Here is a 17,277-nt window from a genome sequence, read left to right on the forward strand (position 1 = left end):
CTTCCAGAAGATAATTAGGCAGTTAAAAACAAATGAAGCATAACAGACCAACCAACTAATACTTAGTGAACTCACACTGAGGATTCTGATATAGGCAACAAAGAATACAAGTTCTTTAGAGAATGTTAAATGCCTCAGACTTTTAGCCACATCTCAAATCTTTATGTCCTCTAACAAGTGCAATTATGTATTTTTATTTTCACTGGCTTTTCAGAAGACTATAAAGTATATTTAAGCAACCAGTAAATTTGGGAATGTATTTTTTACCTACTATTTTAATTCCTCCTTTGAACACCTTAGACCTTGTCAAGCTAATTTCTTATTGCACAACACTGAGATGGGATGTGAGATGCGGGAAATACCCTCCAGGCTCACTCATCCACACTCTCCGCCTCCTCCAGGGGGTGTGGGAAGACCTGCAGTGCCGGGATAGCTATTCCCAGGAGGTTCGAGGACATAATCGCTGCACGTGGTTCCTATTGTGGCCTGTGTTGCTGAGCCCCGAGCACCTCGCACGTGGCAACCTAGGACACGGCAGAGCGGAGCTCCCTTACCGGCACTCGACACTCTGCGCTCTCGCTCCCATTCCACCTGCTCCCGCTGCTCCAGCCGCTCCCGTTCCAGCTGCTCCAGCCGCTCCCTCTCCAGCCTGTCTCTCTCCAGCCTCTCTCTCTCCAGTCTTTCCCTCTCCATTCTTTCTCTCTCCAGCCTGTCCCTCTCCAGCTCCTTCTGACGTTGCTGTTCTTGCAGTTGCCTGAAATAAAAATTAAAAAATAAAAACATGCACCTACTAAAAAGGAACCCATACTCACAAAGGCACGTGACACCTGTGCTCTCCTCGGGAAGGAAGGCTGCCTTTGCAACGCCTTTCCATCAGTCCCACCCTGGCCCCATGCGGCAGCACATCACACTGAATGAAGCCTTGTTCTGCATTCCCAAGAATAAAGTGTTAGAAACAAACAAACGTTCCATATAATGGAATAGACCACTTTAATGACTGGAAGTCATTATTATAACCATTTAAACCATTTCATTTTTCTTCCTAAAGGTAACAACCAAATTTTAACAGTACAAGAAATAAATGGTCACTCTATAAAGTATCCTGATGGGACAAAGCTGAACAAGCACTTACTGAATTCAAACAAAACACAACAGGGAAACCCAGAATTTGGAGACATGATGGTGTATGCCTGCAACCTCAGCCAATCCTAGCCAGAAGGTGGTAGTAGGAAGATCACAAGATGGAAGCTAGGCCCAGGAAACAAAGGAACCTTCCAGACTGTCTCAAATAGAAACATAAACACAAAAGGGCTGGGAGTGTGGATGAAATGGTAGAGTACTTGCTTTAACTACAAGGACCTGAGTTCAATTCCCAGCACCATAAAACAAAGTAAGACAAAACCACTCCCAAAACATATTTAAGAAGACAGAAATTCTGAATCAAAAGCAGCTGTAACTTTTTGTTTGTTTGTCGGTCGTGGGGCTTGAACTCTGGCCTGGGCGCTGTCCCTCAGCTCTTCAGCTCAAGGCGAGAGCTCTACTACTTGAGCCACAGAGCCACTTCCGGTTTTCTAGTGGTTTATTGGAGATAAGAGTCTCATGGACTTTCCCGCCCAGGCTGGCTTTGAACCTCAATCCTCAGATCTCAGCCTCCTGAGTAGCTAGGATTACAGGCGTGAGCCACCTGTGCCCGGCAGCTGTAACATTTTGATTCTCTGTTTCTCTCTCTTCCTTTCCAGGACTTGCTTCCTATAAAAATACACACACACACACACACACACACACACACAATTTAAAAAACAAACAAATTACAATAATAATGTCGCTATGCTTGCTTTCTTTTCTTCAATACATTGTGACTATTACCCTAAAGCCTGGATTGTGCTTCGTTGTTTTCCGTGAGAATGTAACAGTGCTCGGCTGTCTCCTGTCCAAGGCCTCTGCCTTCATCCCCAAGGCATAGTATAACTGTTTGTACAAGATCAATACCGACACACATTTACTAGTGAAATGGCATACATCCCCAAAGATTCTTAACATATGAGTCCAAATTCCCTTTACGTAATTGTACCAATTAGCCCTCCTTAAAAAACCAAAGTCTCCCCCCCCCCATCCCCTCCCTCCCAATGGAGGGGGTAACAATGTTCAAGAGGAAGTGTACTCATAACCTCACTCATGTAACTGTAACCCTCTGTATAGTAGCTTTACAATAAAAAAAAAAAAAAAACCAAAGTCTCATCTTGTAGCTCTATTTCACATCACTGTAGGGAAGATTAAATGAGCTGATATTTTTTAAAGCTCTTTAAAAAGTAACGAGCATAATGGTTCACGCTGGGCTAATTAACTATTTGGGTTCTATGCAGAGGCAAACTTATAAAAACAAGTGTGCTACTGTTTCTCCCAGCAGTATGAATAAACCAACAAAATCTTTCCAAAAACCTCCCCCCTTAATAGAAAAGAAAAAGACCATCTGACAAAACAGAAACCAAAGAACCCAGTGGCCACCTATGATGGCCGCCCACCTGCTAAGGGTGGCAGTGACGGAAGAAATCAGACGCACGTGGGAAGAATGTTCTAGTGAAAACCAGACAGGTAAGTCCGGCTGTGAAAAATGAAGTCAGTGAGCAACTCAAGTGGAATCTGCATGAAAGAACCAAGATTGTAAGACTTTTCACATGTGTCTCCTTATTAGAATGTTCTTCATTTATATCAAAATAACAGAAAAATACAGTTTTACAAATCCCATCATTTCCCCAGTCTTTCCAGTATTTTTTGTTATTGGCTTTAGATATCTACGTTCTAACGGTGAGATGCTCGCCATCCCTCCTGTACATAGGCTTTCCCCAATGCATACGTAATCACAGGAAAAACCAGCGCATAAGATTCCAGTCTTAGTCAGGCGCCAGTGGCTCATGCCTGTCATCCTAGCTACTCAGGAGGCTGATTTCTGAGGACCACAGTTCAAAGCCAGCCCAGGCAGGAAAGTCCGTGAGACTCTGATCTCCAATAAACCACTAGAAAACCAGAAGTGGCGCTGTGGCTCAAGCGGTAGGCGCTTGCCTTGAGCTGAAGAGCACAGGGACAGCGCCCAGGCCCAGAGTTCAAGCCCTACGACCGACCAAAAAAAAAGATTCCATTCTTGATCCAATGAAAGTATCATAGGCATGGCCCAGCCATGATACTCCAATTCCACTTCATTTCTGACTCTTATTCCTAGTGTGTGGTGTGTTTTAAATGAAGAGCTGTTTCTAAACAATATGAGGCTTTTTTTTCTTTTTGGTATGGGGCTTGAGTGCTATCCCTGAGCTTTTTTGCTACCAGTTGAGCCACAGAGCCACTTCTTTTTTGATTAATTGGTGGTAAGAGTCTCATGGATTTTCCTGTCTGAGCTGGCTTCAAACCTCCATCCCCTGATCTCAGCCTCCTGAGTAGCTAGGATTACAGGTGTGAGCCACCAGTGCCTGACTCTAAAGACATTTTGAAGCATGTGGAATACAAGTCACAAAATCTCAAAATGCCTAACCTAGGTAAATACAGAGGGATTTCAATCTTACCATAATAAAGTAGGAGAGCTAAGGAAAATGCTTTGAGTAGGTAACATTTTGTCACATTGATATTATCATTCATACTTTTCGGAAAAAACCTACAAAGATATAGTTTGCTTCCCTGTTTGAGAACAAAAGAAGTGGATAAAACCTACCAAGATAGTTGAGTTTCAATATCATAAAGCCTAATTAGGAGCTAGCACTTACAACAGAAGACGGTCCACTTTTGGTCCATCCTGCCTCTGCAGGGTCATGAATGGGCTGCACGCTTCCATGGCCCGGCTCCTCCGGTCTGTGTGGTGTCACACCCCTTTATAACTGCCAGACGCGGTGGTGACCAGAAGGCTATTTATAGGTATGAACTGAATTACACTCTATGCTTTGACTAGATAGGACTGACTCATGTTTCTTAGAATGTATGTTCCCATCACTACCAAGGAAGCCAGGTATTAGTAAGGTGAGTAGAATTTAAAATTAACAAATGATAGACAAATGAGTAGAAAATCTTTTTTTTTTAACTATCACGTTACTATAGTAAAAAGTATTAGACTAGTAAAGTTTAACATGTAAACACTTACCAACTCAACTTTACACTTACTAGCTTAAAAAGTCAAACAAGTCAGGTGCCAGTGGCTCACGTCTGTAGTCCTAGCTACTCAGGGGGTTGAGATCTGAGGATCACAGCCAGCCTGGGCAAGAAAATCGGTGACTCTTTTTTTTTTTTTTGGTTCGGCCATGGGTCCTGAACTCTGGGTCTGGACCCTGTCCTTCAGCTCTTCAGCTCAAGGCTAGTGCTCTACTGCTTGAGCCACAACACCACTTCTGGTTTTCTGGTAGTTAACTGGAGTTTTATAAAAGTCTCATGGACTTTTCTGCTGGCTCTGAACCCTGATCCTCATCTCAGCCTCCTCATTAGCTAGTATTACAGGCGTGAGCCACCAGTGCCGGCTCTGTGAGACTCTTATCTCCAATAAACTACCAAAAAACCAGAAGTGGGGCCTTGAGCAAAAGAAGCTCAGAGACAGTGCCCAGACCCTGAGTTCAGACCCTAGGATCAATGAAAAAAAAAAAAGTCAAACTATTAAAAACTTTATGATGGGGCTGGGAAGGTGGCTCAGTGGTAGAGCGCTTGTCTTGCATGCACGAGGCCCTGGGTTCAATTCCTCAGCACCACATAAGCAGGATAAAAAAAAGCCGGAAGTGGCGCTGTGGCTCAAGTGGTAGAGCGCTAGCCTTGAGCTGAAGAGCTGAGGGACAGCGCCCAGGCCCAGAGTTCAGGCCCCACGACTGGACCCCCCCTCCCCAAAAAAACAACTTTATGATAAAACAGTTATGTTAACAACCCTCAGCACTCTTGGAGTCTTCCCAGCAGCAACTGCATTCAATACTCTGATATTTAATCTTATGTTTCTAAACAGCCACTTCTTTAGAACTATCATTTCTTGATATTTCGGAACTATCATTTCTTGATATTTCAGATTCAGATGATGTACACACACACACACACACACACACACACACCTATCTGTATCTGTCTCTATATTTACATACTGACCTCTTCCTTGCCACGTGATTTTATAATTATAATTCTGACCTCACAACCTTTTTCTTTCCCATTACCTCAATACAATTGTAACAGCCCTTTGATTATTGTTAGCAATATTCATATGTCATATTGTTCACCACTCATCACATCAGTTGTCAGAAAAACACTTTTCTTAGTATTTTTTGTTTGTTTTTTGTTGGTCCTGAAATCTGAGCCTGGGTGCTGTCCCTCAGCTCTTCAACTGTAGACTAGCGCTCTACCACTTGAGCCTCAGCCCCACTTCCAGCTTTTTCTGCTTATGTGGTGCTGAGGAATTGAACCGAGGGCCTCATGCATGCAAGGCAAGTGCTCTACCACTGAGCCACCTCCCCAGCCCCTTCTTAGTATATTTTTAACATGACTCCAACTCCCCATCAAACCAGCACCCTCCTGACTGGGCAGGCATGTTGGGGCCTCACACTTTGCTTGTTTTGCTTTTCCTTCCCTCTGACACCACCCTGGCCTCAATGATCTAGTGGAAGAGCTGCCCTTCTACCACCGAATGGCTCCTCTCCCAAACTGCATCCCAAATGTAAGCATGTTCAAAGCATGAGATTAACATCAAAAATCGTCAAACATACACTTAGCTTATGTCTAAAACACTTTTTGAAGCATATACAATATAAATGACAAAATTCCAAAACTATTTTTAACCCAAGAGCTGAGGTCCAGGCCCCTATCCGTGTGTGTGTGTGTGTGTAGACGGTGAGGGGGGCTGAGTATCGAGGCCCCTGCCCAGGTGAGGGTGTGTGTGTGTGTGTGTGTGTGTGTGTGTGTGTGTGTGTGTGTGTGTGTGTGTGTGTGTGTGTGTGTGTGTGTGTAGACGGTGAGGAGGGCTAAGTATCAAGGCCCCTGTCCAGGTGAGGGTGTGTGTGGGAGGGTGTGTGTGTGTGTGCGTGTGTGAGGAGACGGTGAGGGGGGCTGAGTGTCCAGGCCCCTGTCCAGGTGAGGGTGTGTGTGTGGGAGGGGGTGTGTGCATGTGGGAGGAGACGGTGAGGAGGGCTAAGTGTGCAGGCCCCTGTCCAGGTGAGGGTGTGTGTGTGTGTGTGTGTGTGTGTGTGTGTGTAGACGGTGAGGGGGGCTGAGTGTCCAGGCCCCTGTCCAGGTGAGGGTGTGTGTGTGGGAGGGTGTGTGTGTGTGTGTGTGTGTGTGGGAGGGTGTGTGTGTGTGTGTGTGGAGACGGTGAGGAGGGCTAAGTGTGCAGGCCCCTGTCCAGGTGAGGGTGTGTGTGTGGGAGGGGGTGTGTGCGTGTGGGAGGAGACGGTGAGGAGGGCTAAGTGTGCAGGCCCCTGTCCAGGTGAGGGTGTGTGTGTGGGAGGGGTGTGTGTGTTGTCCAGGTGAGGGTGTGTGTGTGGGAGGGGGTGTGTGCGTGTGGGAGGAGACGGTGAGGGGGGGCTGAGTATCGAGGCCCCTGTCCAGGTGAGGGTGTGTGTGTGGGAGGGGGTGTGTGCGTGTGGGAGGAGACGGTGAGGGGGGGCTGAGTATCGAGGCCCCTGTCCAGGTGGGGGTGTGTGTGCGGGAGGGGGTGTGTGTGTTGTCCAGGTGAGGGTGTGTGTGTGGGAGGGGGTGTGTGCGTGTGGGAGGAGACGGTGAGGGGGGGCTGAGTATCGAGGCCCCTGTCCAGGTGGGGGTGTGTGTGTGGGAGGGGTGTGTGTGTTGTCCAGGTGAGGGTGTGTGTGTGGGAGGGGGTGTGTGCGTGTGGGAGGAGACGGTGAGGACTGGGGGCCCAGTCGGGGATCCAAACGCTCTTCGCAAAGACTCTTGAAGTCACCATCTCATGTTAGGATTACTAACTGGCTTGCTATGGACCAGCACCACAGAGCTTCACCCTAGATGATCTTCATTCTAAGCTTTGCTGATGGAGTACAACTAAGTTAGTTACCTCCTGTATTTGTCAATTTTGTGCAAAGCGAACAAAGTGTGTCACTGAATTCAGAAAAGAAATGCATGGTTGAGGAGTGTGGTGCATCGGAGATAGTCCCAGGAGCTGCCCTGGATATGGGAAAAGGGGCCCTAGAAATGCTGAGCAGAGGGGTGAGGGAGCGTCCATCTGGTTGGTAGACTCTGAAGCCCAATGTCCCTCCTCCATCATACAACTCCAGAATCGTACAAGTGTCTATCACACTCATGATAAAGCAGGCCCACAGCAGGAGGAGTATACATTTACCTTTGATATATTCCAACAAAGGCCGGCCTTGCCCCTCGTAGGCCGTCCTACTAGCTCAGCCAGGTAGATCATGCCCCTCCCCGCACACTCCCGCTCCCCCAAGACTTACGATGAGCAGCTCACCAAAGGAGCTTCTCAGCTGGCTCTCCTGCTGTCAGTCAGATGGCTGCTGTGCTCACAGCAAAGTGCTACACAACCCTTCAACAGCACAGGACAGCCTGGCCAATGTCTTTTTTTATCCTTTTTCTCTTTTTCATCTTTCAGTAGCCGCCAGTCAACAATTTAAGAACACAGCAGACCTTGACCCATGCCACTCCTTTCACCGTTCTTTCCCACCCTTCCCATGGCGAAGGCCTCCCTTATTTTTCTTAATTTTGTAGGATATATGCTGAATTGTATGACTGCAATCTACCCACTTCCTCTCTCCATTCATCTATCCTCCCCCTCTTAATCCTGGCCCCCTTTCAAATGCTGTGTCTTGTACCGTGTTGGACTGTAAGTGAACCTTTCTAAGGAATTACACAATTTGAGTTTTCCTCTGAATAAACAAGCAGACCCTAGGAAAAACTACTTGAAGGAAAGCTGAGATGCGTACGCAATGATTTAGGAGGGACATAATTCAAATTAAGAAAAAGAAAGAGACATTGAAGGTAAGAGCCATAAGACAGCACACAAGCACCAAAAGGAAGAGACCACGTGCCCTCCGTGAGGTCCCACAGGCACTGTGGCTCCGGCACACTCTGCATGCAAGTTGTTGTCAGTCTGAAAAAAAATTAGTTTGTTGGCTATGGGGCTTGAACTCAGAACCTGGGCACTGTCCTTGAGCCTCTGTGCTCAAGACTAGCATTGGGCCACTTGAGCCACAGCGCCACCTCTAGTTTTTTATGGTAATTGCAGATAAGAGTCTCACAGGGACTTTTTTTTGGGGGGGGGGGCGGGGGAGGGGGGGTCTGGTCATGGAGCCTGAACTCTGGAACCTAGGCGCTGTCCCTTGAGCTCTTCAGCTCAAAGCTAGCGCTCTACCACTTGAGCCATAGCGCCACTTCCAGCCTTTTTCTTTTTGCTTATGTGGTGCTGGGGAATTGAACCCAGGGCCTCAGGCATGCAAGGCAAGTGCTCTACCACTGAGCCACCTTCCCAGCCCCTCACAGGGACTTTTCTGCCTGGGCTGGCTTTGAACCTGGATCCTTAGATCTCAACCTCCTGAGTAGGTAGCAGGCATAAGCCACCAGAACCAACAGAAATGTGTTTAAAGCATAATATATGCACTGAACTTGGTATGACAAATGTGTTAGTGCTTTTAGTGTTAAAAACGTAATTTTTGATATGGTAGATTTCATCTATTATCCTATTTCACTCACTAATTAAAAACAGCACTACTCAACAATGCTGGCCTAGAATATAAGGTTACTAAGAAAATTAGCAGAGCACCAGCTGTTACACAGGTAACCCTAGCTACCTAGGAAGTTAAGATCTGAGTATCCTGGTTCAAAGGTAGCCTGGGAAAAAGTTCTTGAGACTCTTCTTTCTAATAACAACCAGTAAAAGGCCATACTAGAGGTGCGCCTTATGGTAGAGTGTCAGCATGAGAGAAAAAGCTGGGAGAAGGCCAAAGAGACTGGGCCCATGCCCCAGTACCCACACCAAAAAGAAAAAACAAAACAAAAAACCTGCCAGAATACAGAACAAAATACATGGGAAACAGGGAGCAGAACAAACAAACAATAGTCAAGAACAGAGAAAAGAAAATGCTCAAAGCAATAAAGTTTAGAGAATTGTAAGATTGTAAATGAGGGTTAGGGAGGTGGCTCAGTAGTAGAGCGCTTGCCTTGCATGCCTGAGGCCCTGGGTTGGATTCCTCAGCACCACATAAGCAGAAAAAAAAAAAAAAGCCGAAGTGGCGCTGTGGCTCAAGTGGTAGAGTGCTAGGCGCTGTGGCTCAAGTGGTAGAGTGCTAGCCTTGAGCTGAAGAGCTGAGGGACAGCACCAAGGCCCAGAGTTCAGGCCCCAGAACCGGACCCCTCCAAAAAAAAAAAAAGATTGTAAATGAGTCTTTAAATGGAAAGGGTCCCAAACATTGAGCTATGTAAATAGAAACATGCCTGGCTACATCTGCCTCGGAGTAGGCCAACAATGGTTAAGTACGACATTGGCATGCATCTACACAGTGTATAAAGGGAGCCACAGGGCTTTAAAAGGACTGCTCAAACACACAAAACCAAAGATTCACTGACAGTCACAGGAGAAAATCAGCTGCAAGATGGAGGCAGAGCAGGGCGTGTGCAGAACAGCTGGGCTTCTCCACCAAGTGAGGCCACAGGTTCTGTGGTTCTGTTTGAAAAAGAAGCCAGTACTAGGACAAAAAAACTCCATCTGTACAATGGTCCAGGCTCACAATGGTGACAATCCTCTCCCTCAAAAACAAACAAGAGCATGGCCACCTCTAAAAACCTTCCCTTTGGGATGTCAGGACACATGTCTCCATAATCGTGTCCCGGGTCCTGTCTCCTGGCATCCCAATTCAGCCGAATTGGTTTGTTGATACTGTTTTTGTTCTTTCTTTCTGGCCTGTTTCCCAACGGTGTTGTACTTGGAGGCTGCAAACCTCTGTTACAATGGGCAGCCTGCAGACTGCTAGTGTTGTAATAAAGACTCCAATACGCCACCCTCAAAAAAAAAACCTTCACTTTGTTTAGAAGCGGGACACCTGGTTTAACTATCTTATTTTCAGTTACGGAAAGTACCTGAATTTGAAAAGCAGTATTGCAAAATACTTCGTAATGCAGACAGATAATTTTTAAAAAGTTACCCCTAAATGCAGCTATCTGTAGACTATTGAAATGATGTAAATGATGTTGCCAACTCAGTTCAAACAGCATCTAGTCATAAGGCAAGATATTTGTCTTTTACCACTACAATTATCTTAAGATGGCCACTTTGTAGAACCAGCCAACACAATGTCAACGTTCTAGTTGGGCTGGTTATGTAAAATAGTTAGATTTTATGATTAACTATTATCAAGTAAGACTTGTTGTTAAGTGTGCTTAACACGTTCAGTCGTAACAAGTTATCGTTTTAACCAAGAAGCAGATGTAAGATTTTATAACACCTCATGTGAAGCATTCACAAGTCACTCGTTGCTCGTGATACACAAACTCACATAAAAGTGGACTTTCAAAGCTCTGAAAAGACATCAACTACTTCCAGTAGTAGGGTGTTCACAGTTTTGTCTTCCGCAGTAGAAAAAGTGAAAACAGTGAGTTACCTTCTTTGGATTTCCAACTCTTCTTGGGATGGGCCATTTTGAACTTGAGCAGGCAGTTGTGAATTTTGTCTAGGCAATGTTGGCCCTATAAAGGAGGAAAACATTACAGGTGAACATACGTCCTATTAATTATCCAGAAGTAAAATCATGAGGGCAACATAAAACCATCACATATTTACAAATGTATCTTCTTTGTCTAGCAAAATAAATTGTAAGCTTTACATAACACACAGCAAATGAAAGACTGCAACGTAATACTGTCATCATCTCCAGAAGGCTTGAGACAGATGAAAACATCAACGACAAAGGAAAATAAACACTTCTATATGAAGAGCTTGAGTAAAACAAGTGTTCAATGAGCATCCAGTAGGCACCCGAGCTGGACATTTGCTAAGACAATGAGACATTCTCTTTGGGCAATTCATGAAGTGGAGAGGGAAAACTTAAATGAAAATTCAGAATTTAAAAACTCACCTAAATAGAACACTGGAAATGAAAAACAGGAGAGAGAGAGCATGAGAACCTTATTACTAGACCACAGAGGTATGCTAATGCATTTATCAAATGTGCCCAACTTAAGCTGCCACTTCTGCTTAATAGCCTGGCATTTCCAATACTGGTGAAAGAAATATTTGCTTAACTTCCATATAATAAATTAACCTACATCTAATTTTAAATATCAAATTCATAAAATGTAACAGAGGTAATCTTAATGACTTTTCATTTGGGAAAGAAAGAAAAAAACCGGCATTCATACCAACATGGTACTGTCACAAGAAACTAACAACCATCCATTCCTGCATACCATATACATAATGCAGACCCATTTCAACAACCTAGACAGAATGCTACTAAATTATGGGGAACCTTAACAGCACTGGATATAGAAACTAAGTGAGATCATTGCTGGACCTAATATATTATGCCTAAGGATATTCTAGAACAATCTTGAAACAGCAAACGAGAGAGTACAGAGACAGTTCTGGCCCACTTGTGGGAATAGGAGAGGAGTGGTATACATGTACTTCTGAATTCTAGTCTCCCTGACCAGTTCTGAAAGATTGTGGTAGAGCACCAGCATAAAAATGTTTAAATGCTTCTATACATAATGCAGACTCTTACAATCTATGAGCCATAATGTACTACTGGAAGTTAGCTCCATCAGGGTAAAATATTGTACTGGTATATTACAGATACAGAGAAACAGAAATAATTTGATCTCAACTTACCTAGTAGCTTTATCCTCACCTCTTTATAAATGTTTTTAGACTAATCACTTAATTTATTCTCTAAGGACAAATTAGACAAGTGCAGTGGTATATTTCATAAACTCTCCTAAAAGCCTGTTATTTTAATAGCCAAATAAAGGAAACATCAAAAAACATCAGCAATCAAAAACCTAAAAAACTTTTTATAATCAAGATTAAAAATACACATAAATACTTGCAAAAATAAACAAATAACTTTTTTCTAGTAAGCAGACTAGAATGCTTTCCTTGGCAACTAACATGATTTAAAAAAAAAACTGTCACATTTTGTGACCTACTAATGCTTAATGTTTTACAGGAATTAAGTCCCCTCTCCTGGAAGAAGGGGGGCTATTACACAAAGTGGGAGCGGAGGTTTGAGAAAAAGTAAAATGGATGGGGACAGGTGTACTTTATCCAAAACTATAAAATGCAAAAGCATTTGGCATGGTCAAATTAGTATGGCTTAATTACCTTTAAAAATAAGGTTTGAGAATTTAAGTGAAAACTTCAGGCTACACAAACATTAGAGCAAGACTTGTTTGACAGATCTAAAACGGGGATTCTATCAACAATAATTGAAATTTTAAGTTTTATTTCAAATATATATATTCAAGAAAAAAGATGTCAAAATTCCAACCCAATACTGTTAAACAGGTTAAAAAAGTAACAAGTCTGATATAACTCATGAACAGAGTTAGGAAAAAAAGGTTTATACCAATCTACAGAACAGTTCTCAACTCTTTCTATTGTTTTCTATGGTTGTAGCACACATGTAATGAAATTTACTACTTTTCCCCCTTGTTTTGGTAGTGCTGGGGAATGAACTCAGCACCACCACACAGACAGGTGCTCTACCGCTTAAGCCTCGCCTCCAGCCCCTCTGCTTAAGCTTTTTAAAAGCTTTCTTGACAAATCCGTTGAAGAACGGTACCTAGGAAAGAGGAACATTTTTGATCCAAGAACTCTCGACATTTATTCATTACCTGCTACACAGTTCTCCATGATAAAGGCCAGATACTCTTCCTGCAGGGAAGAGGGAGGGAACCTGCCTTTGCCCTTTCCCTCATTTATATTTAATCTGGCTGTTTTGTTTGCCTTTTCTTCATCAATATCATCAAATTGTAAAAACTAGAACACTGGCAATTTACATGCATTTAAAAATGCTTATAAACAGCATGACATATTAAATACAAGTTCTGGATAAATGTGAAGCAGAGGCACATAATTACATTTTGCCTTGTGGTCAAACATTCTAATGGGCTTTAAAATCAATGAATAATACCAAGGCAGTACACCTCTAACAGTGAGAAGCCACAGCCAAGGGCAGCCAAGGCTGTGTGAGCTACCACTGTCCTTTCCGGGATGTGACATTTCTTCACAAGGTCTAACGCCTACTTCATCAAATACAGAACAGGTGGTGGCAAGCATCACATGGGGACTAACACAAGGACAAGCAAGCTCACGAGCTACAGCACAGCAGCAGTAGCTCTTTCAGGGTCACTCTCCTCTTCTAGTACCAGGGACAATGTTTGACCTTAATGTGTCCTGGCTACAGAATACATGGCTTCTGACCTGCTCGTTTCTAATGAAAAAATGTGGCAGTGTCACTGACATAATAGCCCACAAATGATAGGAGCTGTGTGCAATTGGCTCACGCCTGAAATCCTGGCTACTCAGAAGGCTGAGATCCAGGGAATCTCGCCAGGACACAAAGTCTGAAAGATTCCATCTCCAAAAATAACGAGCAAAAAGCTGGACTGGAGGTAGGGCTCAAGTGGTAGAACACCAGATAAGCAAGCCAAGAGTGAGGCTCAAGTTTAAATCACTGTCAAAAATAAAAGTAAAAATAAATCCAATAGAAATCTCCCTGTGAAACATGAATAGCACTATCATCTTGTCTTCAATATTCAGTTTTGGTTAAAGTACTTACTGTTCCTATTTTAATTTTCACAAGTCTAGTTTCACACATAGCCACAGACTATTTAAAAGCACAGGACTGAAAGACAAATAGATAGTATTATTCACAATAGGATTCATTTAAACTTAGCAAAGTTGTAATTATGCTGTTTGCTCACAGATAAAGGTAGTAACAGAGGAAATCTGCTTTCTAACCTGAAATCTGCTTTCTAACCTATTATTTTACAAACTTAATATTCACCTGTATTAATAGGCCAAATCCATGTTTTTGCTACAGTTAGGTAAACTATTCTGCATGGGAACCTAAGATTTTAAGACGAAAGTTAAATAGGTGTTCAAAAATGAAATCAACTGATCCTTAGTAATAAAAATATCAATGATCTCTCATGGCTAGGTCAAAGAATGGTCTAGAAGAACCTCCAGGAGGAGGCAGGAAATCAGAAATAAGGTTACTAATTGAACACTTAGTCTGTACTGCTTCTTATGGAATCTGAAAGGGAGAGAAGAGAGCTGTGAAATGTCCACACAATAGGCTCAATACTGAAACAAATCTACAATATAATTATAGTCAGGAAATAGAAGCCAGGCACTGAAGCTCACACCTATAATCCTAGCTGCTCAGGAGGCAGAGATCTGAGGATCAAGGTTTGAAGCCAGCTAGGGCAGACAAATCTAAGAGGTTCTTATCTCCAATTAACCAGCAAAAAGCTGGAAGTAGAGGTGTGGCTTAGGTTGTCAAGTGCCAGCCTGGATCCAAAAAGCGAAGCAAAACCACAAAGCCCTGAGTTCAAGCCCCAGTACTCACACCCACACGCAGCACACACACTTTTGTTTTCAATTTATATACGTTTCTATGCCTAAACCAGTAAATACATAAACTTTAAAATGATTCTCTTTAAGGAAATAATACCAGTAATACTGAGGAACCACATTAAAAGTTTGAGTCCCATGTATAAAGCACAGACACAGACTGTGTTGATACAAAATTCTTGCAGTGTTTCATTATATAGCTTTCTTTCATAAAATAATCTGGATAGTCAAGATATACATGAGTCAAAATACGTTACATAAATTTAAAGAAAGCTCAAATATAATTAATTCACCTTTTGGAACTTGGGCTTTTAAAATGTAAAGTTTCAGAATCAAATGGAAAATAAAGGACTTCAAACAAAGATATGCATCTCTCTCTCTACCTATCCATCCCAATATGCAAGGATAGGGGTGTGAACACACCTGATCAGCTCTCATCTGGGCTAAGTGACAAACCTCACTTGTCCATGCAAACAATACGTGTGTGTGCACACATGTATGTATGAGTGAGCATGACAAAAATATTCTATTAGCCTAAATTTACTCCTAAGCCACAGGCATCTAACATATAAAACATAAAAAGAAAAAAGGAAAAAAAAAGCGTGTTGAGCAGAAGCCTTTTTATTAAAGCAGTATTTACATCTGCCTCTTACAACATGCACACCTAAAATTAATTCAAGTTAAGAAAAGCTCCCTTCAAATAAGACATTTACATTCCTCAAATATTAAAATGCATACAAACATTTCCTTAAATTCTCAGTCAAAAGTCTGCTTTCAAACAAAATAGTTAAAAACAAACATGAACAAAAATCCCTCTCCTTTGTATTGGAAGAGGTAGGTGTTAAGATTAAGAGGTGGAGGTTTAAGATCCCAGTTCTAACTAAATCCCAGCAAGTCAATTCAAGAGCTGGCCCAAATCACCTACACAAACCACAACGAATATCACAACATTAAAACAATAGCTTGCTATATATCCCAAAAACCACAAACCAGACTACGGCCTAAGGAAACAAAAGGTATGGAAATGTGTAAGTAGTATGTACCACAGCTTGAGAAAGTAATGTAAACATAATGTTGCTTACCACAGAAAATACATCGCAAATTAGAGCTGTCCTGGGTAGCAGTAACTTTGCTCTGGGCTGCAACAGACACCTTGGTGTTAGAAGCTTCCAAGGACAACGGGGCCATCTGAAGAACTTCACATAAACTAAAAGGTGCTCTGAAAGTTCAAAATGTTTTTACACACACGTCCTATCTAGATCCTCATTCTGGACGCGCTGTAATTTAATAAACAGTATCCTCTTTAGCATAGCTCTTAAAAATAACTTACATGTAATCTTACTTGTAGAAAACCCTAGAATAAGCCTCACAACACAGGATGCAGTTATAAATAGTTCTAGAGTTATACAATCAAAGAGTGCAACTCGCATTGTAAGATTGTATTTTTAAAACATTAATGAAGATAAAGTACAGAAAGCTGAGATCTAAGGCAATTAGATTTTATAAAGTCTACCTTCCCATTTAGGAAAATTACACCTGAATAAAATTTAGGGGAAATACTCAAGATTCATTTAATGTGAGATTAATGCATTTCTACAAGCTGAAAAACAACAACAAAGGCTGCTATAAACAGCCTGCTGCAGTACATATTCACTGATATAAAATGTTTGCTTTAAACTTTGAAAAAAAACCCAACTATTGTTTACCAAACCACATTTCATTTTTTTTCTCAATATGTCTACATACTTGACAAAATATTTTACTGAACCAATCGCATCAATTAGCCATTTTATTTAGGCTATTTAGACAAAAATTAGCTAGGTGTCAATGAAGTAAATTCTCTTTAGAGAAAAACCCAGAAGTTAGTAATTCATTAAAAAAAAAACCACCTTGTCCCACATGAAGGTGATATTAAAAACTAGGATGGAAAGACAAAAGTAAAATATATTTTCTTATTAGTAACATCTAAAGTTTTCATCAATTTTCTACACAATTCTAAAGAAATTCTATTTAGCATGTCAAAAATTTTGTGTTCATTCATATCAAGATACAGTTCCTGGGTTAAATATACATCAGCTTATGAAATATCACATAAAGGCAAGTAACTATATTTTATATTTCCCTGAACCTACATTTCTTTCAAGAATGTTGTAACTCCTACTAAGTGAAAAAGTTGGAGTAGAATCAAAACCAAATTAATTTATAAAGAATGAATACCTTAAAATGGTAGTAAGTCTTAAATAGTCAAGAAAAACTTGGTAGTTTGAAAAATATATTTCACAATTAAGTTTGTCTGGCTCTAATATATTACAGATATTTGCAAGCACAATATAAATAAGGTTAATAAAAGTTACCTTGCTAAGTTCTTAAAAGCACCACTATATTATTAAAAGTTATATCGTCTTTATATTAATTACAAAGATACAGAAAGACCACAAATCTAATCAGATCATTCCAAAAGATAAGCAATTTAGAAAATTTGAACAATTACATTTTAAGTTTGAACTGATTAAAAAATAAATCTATTGTACTGATAATTCATAAATGGCTATTAACAACACATTTACACTAATAAACATGCCTAGATTTCAGGATTTACCCATTAGTTCCTTTCGTATTTAAGGGAAAAATCAAGAACAAAACAAAACACAAACTTACAGGAAAAAACTGAAAACACGTCTCCTTTCTGACAGCAAAGGAGGTGCTCTATCTCACTGCAGGGAACTTCAGCACAAAGT

General features: G+C 41.7%; 1 protein-coding gene across 3 annotated transcripts in view; it reads right to left on the reverse strand.

The window, feature by feature from the left end:
* Enah (ENAH actin regulator) overlaps nucleotides 1-17,277 on the reverse strand; it is a 121,969-nt gene that overhangs the window by 25,662 nt on the left and 79,030 nt on the right. Inside the window, exons 4-7 of one of the 3 annotated variants that reach the window (XM_042673455.1) lie at nucleotides 15,622-15,678; nucleotides 10,563-10,647; nucleotides 710-754; nucleotides 555-664 (exon numbers count right to left, since the gene is read on the reverse strand). In XM_042673455.1, coding sequence (XP_042529389.1) covers nucleotides 555-664; nucleotides 710-754; nucleotides 10,563-10,647; nucleotides 15,622-15,678 — 297 coding nt within the window. Of the gene's footprint in view, nucleotides 1-554; nucleotides 755-10,562; nucleotides 10,648-15,621; nucleotides 15,679-17,277 lie in introns of all 3 variants that reach the window. The other 2 variants (XM_042673454.1, XM_042673456.1) reach the window with 2 other exon arrangements.

Source organism: Dipodomys spectabilis, unplaced genomic scaffold (assembly GCF_019054845.1).
Source record: "Dipodomys spectabilis isolate Male_0828 unplaced genomic scaffold, ASM1905484v1 ptg000854l, whole genome shotgun sequence".
Classification (NCBI taxonomy): Eukaryota; Metazoa; Chordata; class Mammalia; order Rodentia; family Heteromyidae; genus Dipodomys; species Dipodomys spectabilis.